The sequence below is a fragment of the Lepisma saccharinum genome, chromosome 4 (assembly GCF_977018435.1).
Source record: "Lepisma saccharinum chromosome 4, izLepSacc3.1, whole genome shotgun sequence".
NCBI lineage: Eukaryota > Metazoa > Arthropoda > Insecta > Zygentoma > Lepismatidae > Lepisma > Lepisma saccharinum.
In genome coordinates, this window is record NC_139232.1 from 21,165,550 (window position 1) to 21,181,450 (window position 15,901).

The 15,901-nt window shown below is 38.5% G+C and overlaps 1 protein-coding gene across 6 annotated transcripts in view; it reads right to left on the reverse strand.

Annotated features, from left to right (window-relative positions):
- Positions 1–15,901, reverse strand: part of LOC145987113 (uncharacterized) — a 52,063-nt gene that overhangs the window by 8,075 nt on the left and 28,087 nt on the right. For 2 of the 6 annotated variants that reach the window (XR_014441620.1, XM_083121591.1), the window contains exons 2-3: positions 13,902–14,203; positions 27–1,048 (exon numbers count right to left, since the gene is read on the reverse strand). Coding sequence is in view for 5 of the 6 variants with exons in the window: in XM_083121591.1 (XP_082977717.1) it covers positions 27–37 (11 nt within the window). In the remaining variant the exon portion in view is untranslated. Of the gene's footprint in view, positions 1–26; positions 1,049–8,998; positions 9,139–13,901; positions 14,204–15,901 lie in introns of all 6 variants that reach the window. The other 4 variants (XM_083121588.1, XM_083121592.1, XM_083121590.1 and 1 more) reach the window with 3 other exon arrangements.

The window sequence follows — 15,901 nt, forward strand, 5'->3', positions numbered from 1 at the left end:
ACCATTAACCACGATATTTTACTCACAAAACTGTCATCACTATTCAGCTTCTTGAACTCTACGGTAAACTGGTTCCATTCCTATCTGCAAGGACGTCGTGTCGTCAACCCATATCGAAGATCATCCTGGAAAAACATCCCCTGCGGTGTTCCTGAAGGCACCGTACTGGGACCCCTCCGGTTTACACTGTCTATAAACGACTCCTCGTCGGTGGTTACCTTCCTGGCAGATTGGGGATTGCCTTAATCCCGATCCCTGGGTGAGAACTGATGCTTCCAACTGTCTAGTCGGAGCAAAGAGCGGTGTGTTGCTAAATTCGGATCTCCATACCCTGGAGTTGCGAATGTGGTGGCATGTTGCAAACCAAATGAATCAAACAAAAACAACAGAAAAAGTTTATATGTAAAAATAGTCATAAAGCAACCATATTTTGTTCATAAATAAAGGAGACGTGAAATCCATGCTTCATTGATTAATTGCTACATGGAAAAATTCATGCCTCTGCCCATACACAAGAAGCACTTCTGAATATGACTAAATATTCAAGTTGAGGAAATTTTGAGGAAGCATGATCAAAGTATTGTGGTACTCGGTTTCATAAATTTGAAAATACTTCATGCACTCACCTTCCTGTCTCTCCAGATGGACATTCATCTTCAATTGTGAGTTCACTCTCCACATCTTCATGCTCTACGTTAACACTGTCACTCTCATCACTTTTGCATGCAACACCACCAAACTGTGCAACATCATCACTCGTATCCAAATATTTACTATCATCTTGTAAAAATTCATTCATCCCAGGACCAGAGTTCAAGTATATGTGAAAGGAGCTACCAGCAACATCCACTGGCTCTTCAACTTTTATTTGTTCCTTGTTTGGTTCAGATTTAATAACTGATGCTCGCTGCCAAGTGTTTTCAGTTGATTCTTCATTTGGTTCTCTCTTGATTGAACAACTTACAAACTCAGGCTCTACCCTCAGTAAGTTGGACAAAGAGAGATCCTGAAACTCCATCTGTGATGATGAGGATAAGGCACTTGCTATCTGAAAAGACATTTTACACACAAACATCAGATGGTGAGTAAAAATACAAGATATGTGTGTGTGTGTGTGTGTGCATGTAGGCCATCTCTCTACTACTACTGTAACATATGTAGTATGAATGAATCAATGATTTGGTGTTTTAAGTCCATTTTATGCACAGAAAGGCAAATCGGGACTGGACCTACAGTTTAAAGTGGAATCCTAACCACTATGTGCCTCCACCGGGTATCGAACCAGGGACTCCTTGATTACAAGGCGACAACGCTACCACTGTATGTGTAGTATGAAAATGTAAAATAATGATGCTGCACAAAATAAAAGTAAATGAGTTGATTTTCTGCAAGATATTGTCCTGCTGCGGCCAGTTAATGAAATTATGCCATTTTATAATATTTCAAGTAGGCATCACTACCATAAGTTACAAGGTGTTAGAGTACATTCACCACGAAATAAACTGTTGCATATGACATGATTCAAATCCGGGAACTTTTCTAACGTTGGAAGAGGCCCCGGCACCCACCCAGCATCGAATGATATGGGTACCTGGGGGGAAACCTGGGGGGTAAAGGCGGTCAGGGGCATGATGCTGATCACATCACCCCCACTCACGACCGGATCAAGAAAGTGTGGGGCGTTACCCCCACACCCCTATATGCCTTCATGGCATGGTGCTAAGCACAGGGGAGCACTTTACCTTTATATGACATGATTTGTATAGTGAGTGAACTCAAAAATTTTAAAGGCAATTCTGAAACTAACTCTAAGTTGCATGCCAAGGATATCAAACTGCTCCTCGAATTTTCAGGAAAAAAATTCTCACAAAAGGTTAATGGATTTTAAAATACCAGAAGATTCTGGGGGTAAGGAAAGAACATTTGTACAGTTGGAGGCATTAGGATGTATTTGAAGACTGTATAACAATGGTACCATAAAATATTTTCTTCTTGTAATTTTTGCATAATTTCACCACTTGTCACTTTTATGTTAAGACATAATGAAACTGAATAATTTTCAAGGAAGCCTATCTGCCTAATCTAAGAACAAGCACCAACAAAAGTGGTTGAAAGTACTTTCTGTTTGTTCCCCAGACAGTGGTGAGAGAAAAACTTCTTGTGGCAAAAATTTCGAAGTAATGTGCAGGTGGGAGTTTGGTGTTCGTAGTTGTTGGGAGTCTACCATTAGTTTTAAGAGGGAAATATTTTTTCCTAGGTAACAAAAGCTAATCGACAGAATGTACTCAAGGTTGTTCAACTACCTTATGTGATACAGCATGAAAATATTTTAGTAAAACTGATAGAACCCAAGTAATCAGAATCGTTAGGTCAACTAGAGCTTTTATGTGCAAAAGTTGGCAAATTGAAATTGGCTTTATGTTAGGCCAACAGTTGTTGCCAAAGCTTGCTCAACTATGAAAAAAACGAGTCAAAATCAGCTTTAGAAAATATTTCGGTCACAGCACATGCTGAAAATCTAATATTTTGTTAATGAAAACAGAAGCTAATTCTAACTTGTGACCCTCCATACACCCTTGAGAAACTTGAAAATCTTTAGTGGATTGGGAATATTATCATTCATATAAATATTTGTTGATGTTTGTAGCTGGTGGAGATGTGTTACAAGTGAGTAATAAACGATTTTATTACTAGTTATGACATCACGCACCACATGATTGATGTCATAGACTTACCTGTGACGCATTTGATTCTCACTCATCGCAAGAAAGAGACACTTTCATGTTCTAACGGAAAAGCAGAATGCATTGTTAGGTTAGGCTTGTTAAGTATGATTCTCTTAGCATAAATAACACAAGCCCCTAAAAATTTCAGTCTATTTATAATAAGAGAACTAACCTAAAGCAAAGAAGACTCTTTGTAGTGACGTCATAAAAAGATTGACTACATAGAAATTTTCAGCGAAAAATGGAGGCTTCGCCAGGACTCGAACCTGCTGTTTTACCTGCATGGAATCCGTCTCTGCCCGTGCTACCGCAATGGGATCTGTTGACTTTGAAACACAGTAGACTTCGACGTTGCCTGGTTCCTCCAGGCATAGATATGTTAATTATTGAAGATTAGGTACACACAGGAGATGTACTACGTAGAATTTTTTTGGGAAAAATGAAGGCTTCACCAGGACTTGAACCCGGGTCTCTGGCATACACGGGTTCGAGTACTGGTCGAGCCTGCATTTTTCGCTTAAATTTTTTTGCAGTACATCTCCTGAGTGTGCCTAATCTTCAATAAATAAAAAGATGGAGTTTATCTTCTGTGCGAGGAAGGTTAGATACCCGGTGGAGGCCCATAATGGTTCGGATCCCACTTTAAACTGTAGGACCAGTCCCAATTAGTCTTACTGTGCATAAAGTGGACTTAAAATCAATCAACCGTGCGATGATCTTCCACTATTTTAGTGCAACCACAGGGAAAAAGACTTGCACAGAACTGCACTGTGCTCGCAGGTGTGGGGAAGGGCAGGGGGGAGGAGCCTTCTGCGCAGTCTGAGTCAGTGTTGCCAGGCCTATTGATTTCTTGGGAGATTTCCTTAATAAACTGTTTCTATAGAACCACCAAGAGCATCTCATCTTATTGGGGCATGGAGGGGACAGGTAGAGCCCCAATGGCCATGGAACTCCACTCAACTATCAAAAGTGCTGTTTGAACTGTGAAATTACGCCAAGCGTTACTCAATTGTGACAGGATATAATAATAATAATAATTAGTAGTAGTATTAGTATTTTATTATTCTCCGCAGAACTTCAGCTGCTGTGCAGAGGCAGGTATCCCTTTTCCTTTGGTCATGCTGATAAAGTGTGTAGGGGTTTAAACTCAAGTGTTGTGTTTTACCATTTAAGTGTATAGTTGTTACCTCTCGCACCTTACTATCAGGCTAACCATGAGCAGCGAGTATGCCAATAGTCAGGATGAATGAGCTACATCACCCAGATTAGATACCACATACGAAGGGCATGATACGAGAAATTTGTCACCCAATGTTTTGCTTCTCATTTTTCTAAAAAAACAACATGGAGAACAATTGTGTTCTTGTAAAACAATTGTGACATCCTTCATCAGTATATAAACATATAACGTGTTAGAAGCATGTGTGAAAGTTCGGCCACCCTATCCCTCGTTTCTATCCAGCCCTCTGGACTGCTCACTGCCTTAATCCCTTAATCTCTCCTTTCACCTCACCCTGGGTGCCAAACGAGCAGATTATATTTGCGCCGGAATTACGAAAGGGGGGTTTCACATAGAATTTATATTTTTATGTCCCTGGTTCGTTTACACATATACAGCAAGTGAATATACAACTAATCCAATATAGTTATATATATACATATTTTACACAGCGTTTCCATGTGTGTCTTGCATACACCAAATTAACAAATCTCTAAATCAATATAATTGCGCACCTATGGCATAACCATCGGCACTTCCTTTAACACAGAGTTAGTATAACTATCTCTGTGGGCTTACCCTCAGCTTAAATGATATTCCGTTTCTTACAAATGCGTTTCCTTGCGCCTTCACTCTTTCTTTTGGGCATCAATTAATCAATACGGAAATATCCACATAATCAAAACTTTTTCTAAAAGGGGACTTGGGACAGCTACAGGGGCTGGCTTAACCAGATGCTACATTATTATATCCAGTTTAGCCACCGTAAGTGGACTAAACTTGAGGAGACGTTCCTCTTTCGTCGATCAATGGGGAAACACTGTTTTGTTGCTAAAGCCCACTGGCCTTTTTTATAGCCGGGGTAAACGTCCGTGGACGTGGACCTCGTAGCATTGGAAAATTCCACTGCAACAGTCTTTTGAAAGACAGCCAGCTCCCCCCACCGAGGAGGTAAAAACAGGGGAATCGACTTCTGACCGAGTCCTTGGCTTCGACTCCTGACCAAGTCCTTGGCTTCGACTCCTGACCGAGTCCTTGGCATCGACTCTCAACTGAGTCCTTGGTTCGACTCTCAACCGAGTCCTTGGTTCTACTCTCAAACCTAAATCCGCAAGCAATGTGTCTTTCTGTTTACAACTTGGAGACACGCAAATAAATAAACAGTGTTATGAAAATGAAGAAAATGGGGTAAGTTACATACAAATGAAAACTAAAATTAAAAAATACAAATTACAAATAAAAGATCGACGGTCGGATATTATGACAGCTGGGATTGCTGGCTAGGCGGCTAGACGGTAGTCTTCCTAACCCTCATTAGGAGTTGTCGCATGGCTCCCCTTGGCTGTTTTCTGTCCCTCCACCTCACAGCAAAAGCTGGTGGTTTATGGCTGGACAACTGGCCTGGTTCACCTTTCACAATCGGACAATACTTCCCATTCTTTGCTCTGAAAGTATCTTCTTTAATCCTTCCAGACATTAAACATGGACCTGAGTGTTCCGTTTCAAGTTCACCATTAACGCCACGCAATCTTCCAGATATAGTGTGCTCTTTCAGCCACACCTTGTCTCCAATGTGAAATTTACATGGCTTACCTTTGATCTCGTTTTCTTCATCCGGGAACACCTGATGTAAGGCTGGGCTCGTTTTCTCATATTTCAGTCTCACTTCTTTCTTCGTTTTGCTGGAAACTGTACAGGGAACGCAACTTCTGACGTAGCGAGATATATATATCTCATGTCATTCCAAGCCACAAATATTTCTCCTTGATTTTCGACAAAGTTTTCTGCTTCCCATTGAGTCCTGCAAATTCAGAATGTGACGTCAATATTTGAGATTTCAAACTCAACGGGACCCATATCTTGGCTGTTCCCTTAGAATATTGCTTGCAGTCTATCCTCCTGCACAAAACTCCCTCCTCATCCAAAAACTACTGATTGGCCAACTTAGCAGCTTTCTCCTTATACTTCCTACTCCCAGAGAAATGCTTTCCCTTCAGTTGATTCATTATATGAGATAACAAACTGTCTCTCATTTTCTCTGAAACAAGCATTGAAGTTTTTTGTAGCCTCTCAGAAACCAGTAACTCATCCTTTTCATTGTCCTCTAAAGCAAAAGGCAACAATGATAATGAATGGTTCTTCTTGTATGTAGAAATGGAATTTTTTTGAGGAAATTTATTTTCCCTTACTATTCCCTTTCTCTGTTTCCTCTTTAGCTCATTCGAGATTTTCAAGGAGCATAATGCACCAGCGTTTGCAGTCTTCTGAACTTCAAGTCCTTGGGAATTGACTAATTGGCTCGTATCCTCATTCGTAGACTTCCCGCTATTCTCTTGTGCATGTGTGTTGCATCCATCCAGACACGAGTGATCTGACGAGTTATTCCTTTCCTGTACCACGTTATTTCTCTGCATAACTGTAACAGCAAATTCTCGTTTACATGCAAGCTTCGAGAACGTGTAAATCACGTCGCTATCCTTGAACAACCAACCGTTCTCCTCAATGTGCAAAATTATCCCACTCTGCCTTAAAAAGTCCCTTCCAACGATTATGTCACGGAAACAATTCTCAAGGATGATAAATTTATGCTTAAATTTCATGTTATTAATACATACAGTAGCATACATCTCGCCCTTTGATGTAACGCTGCCCACAGCTAATGAAATGTTCCATTTTCTCATCTTCATGAATTTATTTCCATCCCTTTCTAACAACTTGGCTGTCTCCAAACTTAGCGTAGAAGCTGAAGCTCCCGTATCTGCAAATAATACAAAGTGTTTGTTGTTAATTTTACATTGAATGAGAGGTTCGAGGTCTTGCTGAAAACAGCCTTTGTTTCTGTGTTTTCTCCCGGCGGGCAACAGAAAGTTTATTTGGGGACGCTGCTGACCTACCTTTCCAGGGGATTGGCTCCTTTTATTGGCCTGTTGACATTCCTGAAGTTTATGGCCCTCACAACGGCAGCCCCAACAAATTATCTTTGCAGAATTTTTATTGGCCCCCGCTTGTCCAAAAGTTGCCTCAAAAGAGGGTCTCTTTTGCCCTACGGTCGCATCACCGCCAATGCCCCTTCTAAGAAACGCAGTTGTTTCACAGCCCTTGATCCTTTATCCTAAACCTGGATTGAGAGAGCATAAGGGTAGCTGGTTACTCTCGGTTCCCCCTTCGCTTATCATCGCGGACAAGGCTAAATGTTTTATCAGTGTTCTTCGTGGTGTGTTCTCTTCAGTGTTGCAAACTTCAGAAAAAGATAATTCCGTCTCACCGGCGAGCGGTGAAAAATAAAGCCTTTCTGAATACAACCTCCTCTGAACAATGGCTGCTTCAGATTCCAATTCCTTGAAAGTATGAAATTGCATCCCATACAAATGCCTTTTGAAACTAGGGTGTGCATTAGATAGAATATGTTCGATGACTTCACATTCGTCTGTCTTTTTTTGCCTCATAGAAAAGAGTTTTCTCATTCGACGAATATACAATACTAGAGATCCTTCGCTCATTTGGAAGCGATTCTGAATCAATCGGTCAATTTCATTCTTAAAATCTACAGAATAATATTCTTCTAAAAAGCATTTTCAAAGCTCTTGAAATCTTCAAATGGGCGTGAAAATCTAAACCAATCCCCTGCAGCCCTCCTTAGCGAAAACGGAAGAATCTTCCCAAACAATGACTTCCCCGAAATGTCCATGACATCTTTATAATTCCACAACTCCTGCAAATAATCATGCAGCGAAATCTTGTCATCGCTCAATGTGAAGACTGGAATTGGTAAATTTGACTTATCGAGAATTTTCTGAACTTTCTTCTCCTCTTCTTTAGCACTCTGCTGTTCAGTGCGCGATAAAGCAAGATTATTTAATTCCCTAATAATTTCCTATTGAGATTTATCACTTATATCCTGATTACCGTATAGCTGTCCAAACAAATCTCTATCAATTTGTACTGCCATTTTTTTCTACTTTACTTTTTTCACTTCGTAATAACATTCACTTCTGTACGATCTTCGTTGTAAAAATTAAAAAATCTATCCGTCCGTCAGTCTGTCTATCTTTCAAACCCATAGACCTGATGACATTTTATACAACAAGATATATCCTGGACAATAGAAAGTTCGGCCCCCCTATCCCTCGTTTCTATCCAGCCCTCTGGACTGCTCACTGCCATAATCCCTTAATCTCTCCTTTCACCTCACCCTGGGTGCCAAACGAGCAGATTATATTTGTGCCGGAATTACGAAAGGGGGGTTTCACATAGAATTTATATTTTTATGTCCCTGGTTCGTTTACACATATACAGCAAGTGAATATACAACTAATCCAATATAGTTATATATATACATATTTTACACAGCGTTTCCATGTGTGTCTTGCATACACCAAATTAACAAATCTCTAAATCAATATAATTGCGCACCTATGGCATAACCATCGGCACTTCCTTTAACACAGAGTTAGCATAACTATCTCTGTGGGCCTACCCTCAGCTTAAATGATATTCCGTTTCTTACAAATGCGTTTCCTTACGCCTTCACTCTTTCTTTTGAGCATCAATTAATCAATACGGAAATATCCACATAATCATTTTTTTTTCTAAAAGGGGACTTGGGACAGCTACAGGGGCTGGCTTAACCAGATGCTACATTATTATATCCAGTTTAGCCACCATAAGTGGACTAAACTTGAGGAGACGTTCCTCTTTTGTCGATCAATGGGGAAACACTGTTTTGTTGCTAAAGCCCACTGGCCTTTTCTATAGCCGGGGTAAACGTCCGTGGACGTGGACCCCGTAGCGTTGGAAAATTCCACTGCAACAGTCTTTTGAAAGACAGCCAGCTCCTCCAACTGGGGAGGTAAAAACAGGGGAATCTAATATCCAGCAAAGCACAATCCAATAAGCATATACACTTACATGCAATAATAACATAAAAGCACACTCCTGGAAACATATTACTTAACCCTACACCTTGTAGCTGGCCAGCAATTAATTAACATATTACCAAAATCAGTAATGATCAATCCGACCGTTACACATGTTATGTAAATTTAGTAATTACCTGTATCCTTTATGTTCCTACTACATTAGTTTCTTCTCTCTTGCAGTGAAATTATGGCCTTTTTTTCCTAACACACACAAACAGTGGTGTGCCCAAGAGAGGAGGGGGTCATGATCCCCATTCCTTTTTGACTGGTATTACTAAAAAATTAATGTAAAAAATCAGGAAAAGATGTAAAACTGACTGACTACTAAAGGAAGCCTACTATGATAATCCTCAGCACCATGCTCCAGACACCTGACGGTACTTAGAAGTACCAAAATGAAATTTGCACCTAATTTGGATAATATCCTAAGAAAAGCTATATCTTTTGCACATATTACATACAGAATTTGCACAAATCAACAAAAAATAATGAAACACTTTCCATGCTTTGATGACTAAATATAAATTCAAATATTCAGAAAATGTTTTTCTCGTGAAATTGCTACCCATCAGCGTGTATCACTGCCTGCCACATGCTGCTGGATGTAAGAAAACAAAAGCAAGCAACACTGCCATCTATGGACCAATAGAGAACATACATAAGCATTGTATGTAGGAGTACCATCAGTATTTAAACAATGGTGTGGCCAGAGAGCTATTTTAAAAATATTGGTGCTTTAAAGTATCGTTAGTAGACAAAGGGTTAATTTCGATTTCATCATGGTACAGTCATGTTCGAAAAATCTGTCGCATGGAATTTTTCTAAGTCCAACGTCTTACGAAATTATGTTGGTAGCTCTGAAACAAGGAAGTATTGTGAAATACACGATCCTCCAATCAGACTGAAGTGCGATTCGGAGGAGCAGGAGGCGTGACTCACGGTCTTGTCCACAGGAAGTTCAACCAATGCAGCATTTTCAAACAAGAGATAACGTCCCCATTGGTTAAATATTGTTTCAATAACGCGAATCAGCAGAAAGATTGCGCAAAAGTTTCCTTTGTTGCTTTAATTGCGTGTAATCGTTTCAAATTAGTATTAAATTGTCCCAATTATAGTTCACGAACTTAATATATGCATTCATGTATGTGTTTGACAATCATACATCACTCATTAGAACAATTTTCACATTGTTTTCACTATGTGAGCTGACATTTCATTTACATTTATGATAAAATAGTAATTTGGGTGTAATAACAGTTTTCATTAATTGATTTAGAGATGTATTTTTATTTGTTGAGTTAATGATTATGATAATTCATTGTTTTTCGCGAAAAGAAGGAACCACAGCTGAAAGAAAATACACAAATTGCATTATTGAGGTCAAGAGTTCGTTTAACATCACTTTTTGCACACATAGGCTGATCATGACTCGGGATACATTTAAATTGGAATGTGAAACATTATGCGACCTGACTGGAACTTGGAAAAGACACACTGGTTACAAGACATTACCACTATGATCTGGTGAACGCTTATAATAATGAGGGGTTGTGTGAGAGGGAGAGGGGTGACGGAAAGTAGGGTATTGAATTTTATATTTATACACATACAAGCATAAGAAAATATTTATTTTGATGCATGTGTGGGGGGAGGGGAGAAAGAGAGGAACAGAAATATATTGGGAGAGAGAGGACGAAGAGGTGATTATTTTAGTTGTAGAAAATGTTTTATTTGACATTCAGTAATAAAAACAGTCAATAATGACTATCTTATGAATACCATATTTAATGTAAATTTATTCTAGAAATGGGGGCAGGGAGCTGTTTGTTGAAGTTCAGTGCAGGATAAGAAGGGGTTCTGGGTCGTAGATCCGGTGGAGACACACAGTGGTTCGTATCTCACTTTAAACTGTAGGTCCAGGCCCGATTAGTCTATCTGTGCATAAAATAGACATGGACTTAGAATTCAGTAGGAAAATAACGTCGATCTAGTATTTTGGATTTTAGATGCGTTTAGACCACTAAATTACCAATCTGATAATAAGAAACCTGTCCTCATCTTTTCATTTTGAAAGAGAGAGAGAGAGAGAGAGTTAATTGTATAATCTTTCGTTGTTAATTGCAAAGAAGACTAATTCAAATAGCAACAATAAGGAAGGAATAAAGCTTACGAAAAGTTTTTGCCACCATGGGGATTTGAACCTACGACCATTAGAGTGACAACCCAGTGCGATAACCACTACCCCACTAGTTTGTTTCTTCATACAGCATGATTATAAGGGAAGGCCAATTCGTTCAATGTGAATTAGAAATATAATCTCCACCCGCTTCTTTATAAACAACACACCCGAACGCTCTTTTCTAGCATATTAAAGAAAGGTGGTATAAATGTCACAAAACATTTAAGCAAAATCTACTATATTTATACTTCAAAGTCGTTTTACATGGACTGCTGGAAAAGAATCGATCTGCCAATCAGAGTGGCATTCGTTTCCGAAAAGGAAGAGGCGTGACTCACAATCGTCTCCACAGGTGGAAGAACAAATAGGTTGTTACCAAATGTTGGCATAACATTGCTATTGGATAAATATTGTTTTACTATCGCGAATCAGCAGAAAAATGGGATAAAGGTCTATATTTTTGCTTTAATGATGTCGCAAATATTACTAATAACATCGGTTACAATGAGTATTTAATTAACTATATCTATTATATCAAATGAAATAGTTTTAACGTTGTTTTCACTATGTGAAATAGTATTGTGTATATTTATTGACAGAGAATATCAAATTACGTCAAATAGATTTTCACTAAATTATTTACAAATCTTTTTTTTTGCATGATTATTAAATTAGTGTTGCCAAGTTTGACACCAAAGGTATAATTGCAATGGAAATAAATGCAAAGTATTGATGAAAAAGCGTCGATATTTTACTACCACAATTTACACGAAATCCAATATTAGTGATACATTGTATTAAAGCCAGTCCCCGTGATGGAGTGGTTAGCACATCGTGCTGCACCCCCAGGAGTCCCGGATTGGAATTCCTGTCTGGGTACGGATGTTTGTGAGTGTCATTCATCAATCTCATCATATCATCACTCATACCCATCTTCGCAAATTTGCCAAAAGTGGCACAAAAAGAGGAATAAAATAAAGCAAATCAATCATTGTATTATGGATTCCACAGGATTACTGCTTATTGAATTTTTACACCGGAATACAGAGAGACACAAAGCAGAGCTTTCGTCCTTTACGAAATTAATTGCAGCCATTCTGCCGCAATAAATATTATTAACATCACTTCTTCTTGCACATATACACAGAAAATCAAACACGCACAAAATATAAAATTCATTAAAAGTAGTCTTGAGCAAAAAACATTATTAGGATTAATTCTTTTTACACTAATTCACAGAAATACAGGCATGCCCACAGCAAGGTTTCCATTCAAAACTCATTGAAGCTAGTCTTGCGCATTAAACATTATCAGGATTAATTCTTGTTAGCTACATTCTTTCACAGATATACAGGTTTGCGCAAAGCAAGGTTTCCATCTATTTCAAAACTCATTGAAGATAGTCTTGCGCAATAAACATTATTATGATCATTTCTTACTGTACTTTGCACGAGAAATTCTAACGTGCGAAAAAGCATGTTCCGCTTCGTTGTGAAAATTCACGAAGCCTAATCGTACACAACACAATTCATGATGCTTAGTTGTTGTTGCAATTGTTAAATAGATATACAAACGTGACATTGGATAGCTTTCTTCTTTTCGTAGCTCTTAGAAGGAATAAATTTTGAACGAACATTATTATGCCTACTTCTTATTGAAATTACGAGAATAAATGTTTACGTGCACAAAATATAGTTTTCCAAAATAGCTTGTCTTGCAAATTATTTGAGTTTTTGATAATGACCCAAAGTTTGTTTACTTCATATTTATCCATGGCTCTAAAGAATGTGGCCAGTATCTGCCTTCTGGTCATTGTTTTTATTTAAAATAGGGCTTATGAGAAAAACTATCAAATGCGTATCTATTATAAGTCTTATGTACTCTTACGGCGGGCGCTATACAGGGGATGAGGGAAGCAGGAAGCGGGGAATAAGCAGCTGACCAACCAGACAACAGCGTTGGCGCCGAGAGGGGAGAAGATGCTGCCACACCTCGTTTTGCAGCCTGCTGCGTTTCTTATAGCTCTGGACTGATCGCTTCACCGCTCCCCACTTCCCTTGCCAGCATGTAGAGCACCCGCCATAAGACTGGACAAGAGCTATGGTTTGAAGTTCTATGAAGATATTTCCCGGCACAGTAAAAATAACATAGCTTATATTCCTTTAGATAAATGCATTTGAAATGGAATAATCATCAATTGTGTTAATTTATTTTTGAAACTTCAACAAGATTTGTGCTAGTGATATTAATTTACTCTTAAAGTTGAACCAGGTGTTAGTAAATTTCAAAAATGATTAAGATAAATATGAACTGAGTACAAACTATTCGTCCCTTGAAAATTGTGGTTACAACAATTTACAACGAATTCTTTTAGACGATTAAATCTTATTTTCAAGGGGACTTTATCTACTTTTTAGCTATTAATTCCGTGTTATGTAATAAGATTAATTTGATGTACTTGTATGTGATATCAAAGTCTGTGGGTCATGACCTTTGAATTATTGGTGGAAACTTGGTGCATAACTCACCAATAGATATATATTTTTCCAGGTTATCTAGGAAATTGTTTTCCCTGTCTCCTTGCTTTCAACGCCCATGACTGAGTATAACATTGTAGATAAACACTTTTTTCAATTGACAGGCGAGTAATAAATGTAGGCGAGTGGAATACTAATTAGCGGCATAAAATTCACGTTTAAATAATAAAGCCATAATAAGTTGAACTACATAATCTTTTATTACATAAATAGTCCTTGTTTAAAAATAAATTGAAATAAATGAAAATGATATTGTGCTATTGATTTGTTTTCTTATCTTGAAAATAATGCAAGATGATACTAGAAATTTAATGGCCGCACCAATTTCCTTCATTTGCTTCAACTTCGTCCATTCGTCTTCTGATCGAGCGGATACAGGCTTTTAGGTATCGTCTACTTTCCACAACTTCTAGCCATGTACTCTCAACTAAGCTCCAGAGTTGCTGTTGGTTACGAATTCGTCTTTCATTTAGAGTGTTGTTCATTACCCTCTGCACCTCTGCCCATACGTTTTCAATTGGGTTGAAATCAGGGCTCTTGGGCACCCAGGGTGTAAATTCAATGTCTGCGTTTGCGTCAGCGAATCTCTGTACGCGAGTCGCGACATGGATGGAGCACATATCCTGTAGGTAAAAGAAAAGTAGATTTGAAGAAAACACATAAATACACAATACAGCATGTGTGATCACTACTAAATTATAGATTTTCTTTTTGTAATGATAGCCAATAATAAACGTGATGTGATGTATTGTAAAATTTCATGACACTGCAGTATTGAACTACTACTCCAACAGCCTACATGTGCTAAAGTAAAGTCCTCCCCTGACGACTGAGCTACCGTGGCTCACCTGCATGTGGTACAGCTGCAATGTGCATTAGAGGGTTTGGTATTATCGCAATAGAAACAATGATCTCGACGACGAAAATTCACAAATAAGAATAAGTTTTGGGGTTTGTTAATTTGGTGTTTTAAATCCATTTTATGCACAGTAATGTTAATCGGGACTAGACCTACAGTTTAAAGTATGATCTGAGCCACTATATGCCTCCTCCTGGAATCAAACCCGATACTCCTTGATTACAAGACCACGACGTCACCACTGCGCCACCGGGGAGGCCCTAAATAAGAATGAGTCGCAAGGTATCAGTACTACCTAATCTGGCATGCAATCTCGAATAAACACATTCTACTCTACGTAACCATTACCTCCAATGATAACATTTTGTAAAAAATAAAGACATTAGGAGAGTAAGTGTTAAATGTTAGCTATGTTGGATAGTCTATATTTCAAATGTGATATATCTTAGGAATTTATCTGTTGCATTTGATAGTTAATTCTCTGTTCTATTTGATAGTTATGGGGTACTGCATGTAACAAAGAATGAAAATAGAATAAAATAGGACGACTTCATTGAATAGCTGCTAAGAGAAAGTTTTCTCTGTACACACTGAATTTACAAAGAATCGGAGACGACGTGGCACTTCATTCTGTCTTTTTACTCTACATCTTGTGTTGTTTTAAGGGATGGAATTCTGGTGATTCGAAGCAGATGATATCTGCTTAGTGGTGTGTTTATTTCAATGAGTGATCACACTGTAGAAAAATTACAGAATAAAAATAGTAATGGACAATATTGACCTACTATTATTTTTGCCATTAGGTGTAGGCTTAGATATAGCTGCAATACTGCCATAACATTGGTGGTCACATCTAATACTCAACAGTATCTCGCCGACCATCATGGCTGAGTGATTGACACTTCGCGCTACGACGCCAAGGATCCTGGGTTCGATACCCGATGGAGGTACATTGCACACTTCGGATCCCACTTTAAGGTGTAGGTCCAGTCCCGATTAGCCTTACTGTGCATAAAGTGGACTTAAAACACCAACTCAATCAATCAATCATGATATGAAAACCACATATATGTTGTATATGTGTATAACATTATGTAATGAAGATAGACCACTATTATTGAACGTTACAGATGCAAGACATTGATACTAATCTGCAAGGGAAGCAACATTACTTCTTTGTACTTACATGTTGTTGTCATAACAAGCAAAGGAAAAATAAACCAAGTCATTGGCACATTTTCGTATTTGAAGTAGTGGCTAAAGCATACATGCATTTTCCCTTCATTTTCAACATCACATCCCCTAAATTTCATTCCGCACCCCCTCAGCACCCCTAGATTGTTAATCCTGGCACCGCCGCTGCCTGTAAGATAACTTGCAGACTTCTAGTCAGACATTCCGTGCCTCGGTTCTGCACGTTTCCCTGTAGTGAGTGTTACACCATTTGATTTCAAAAGGATAT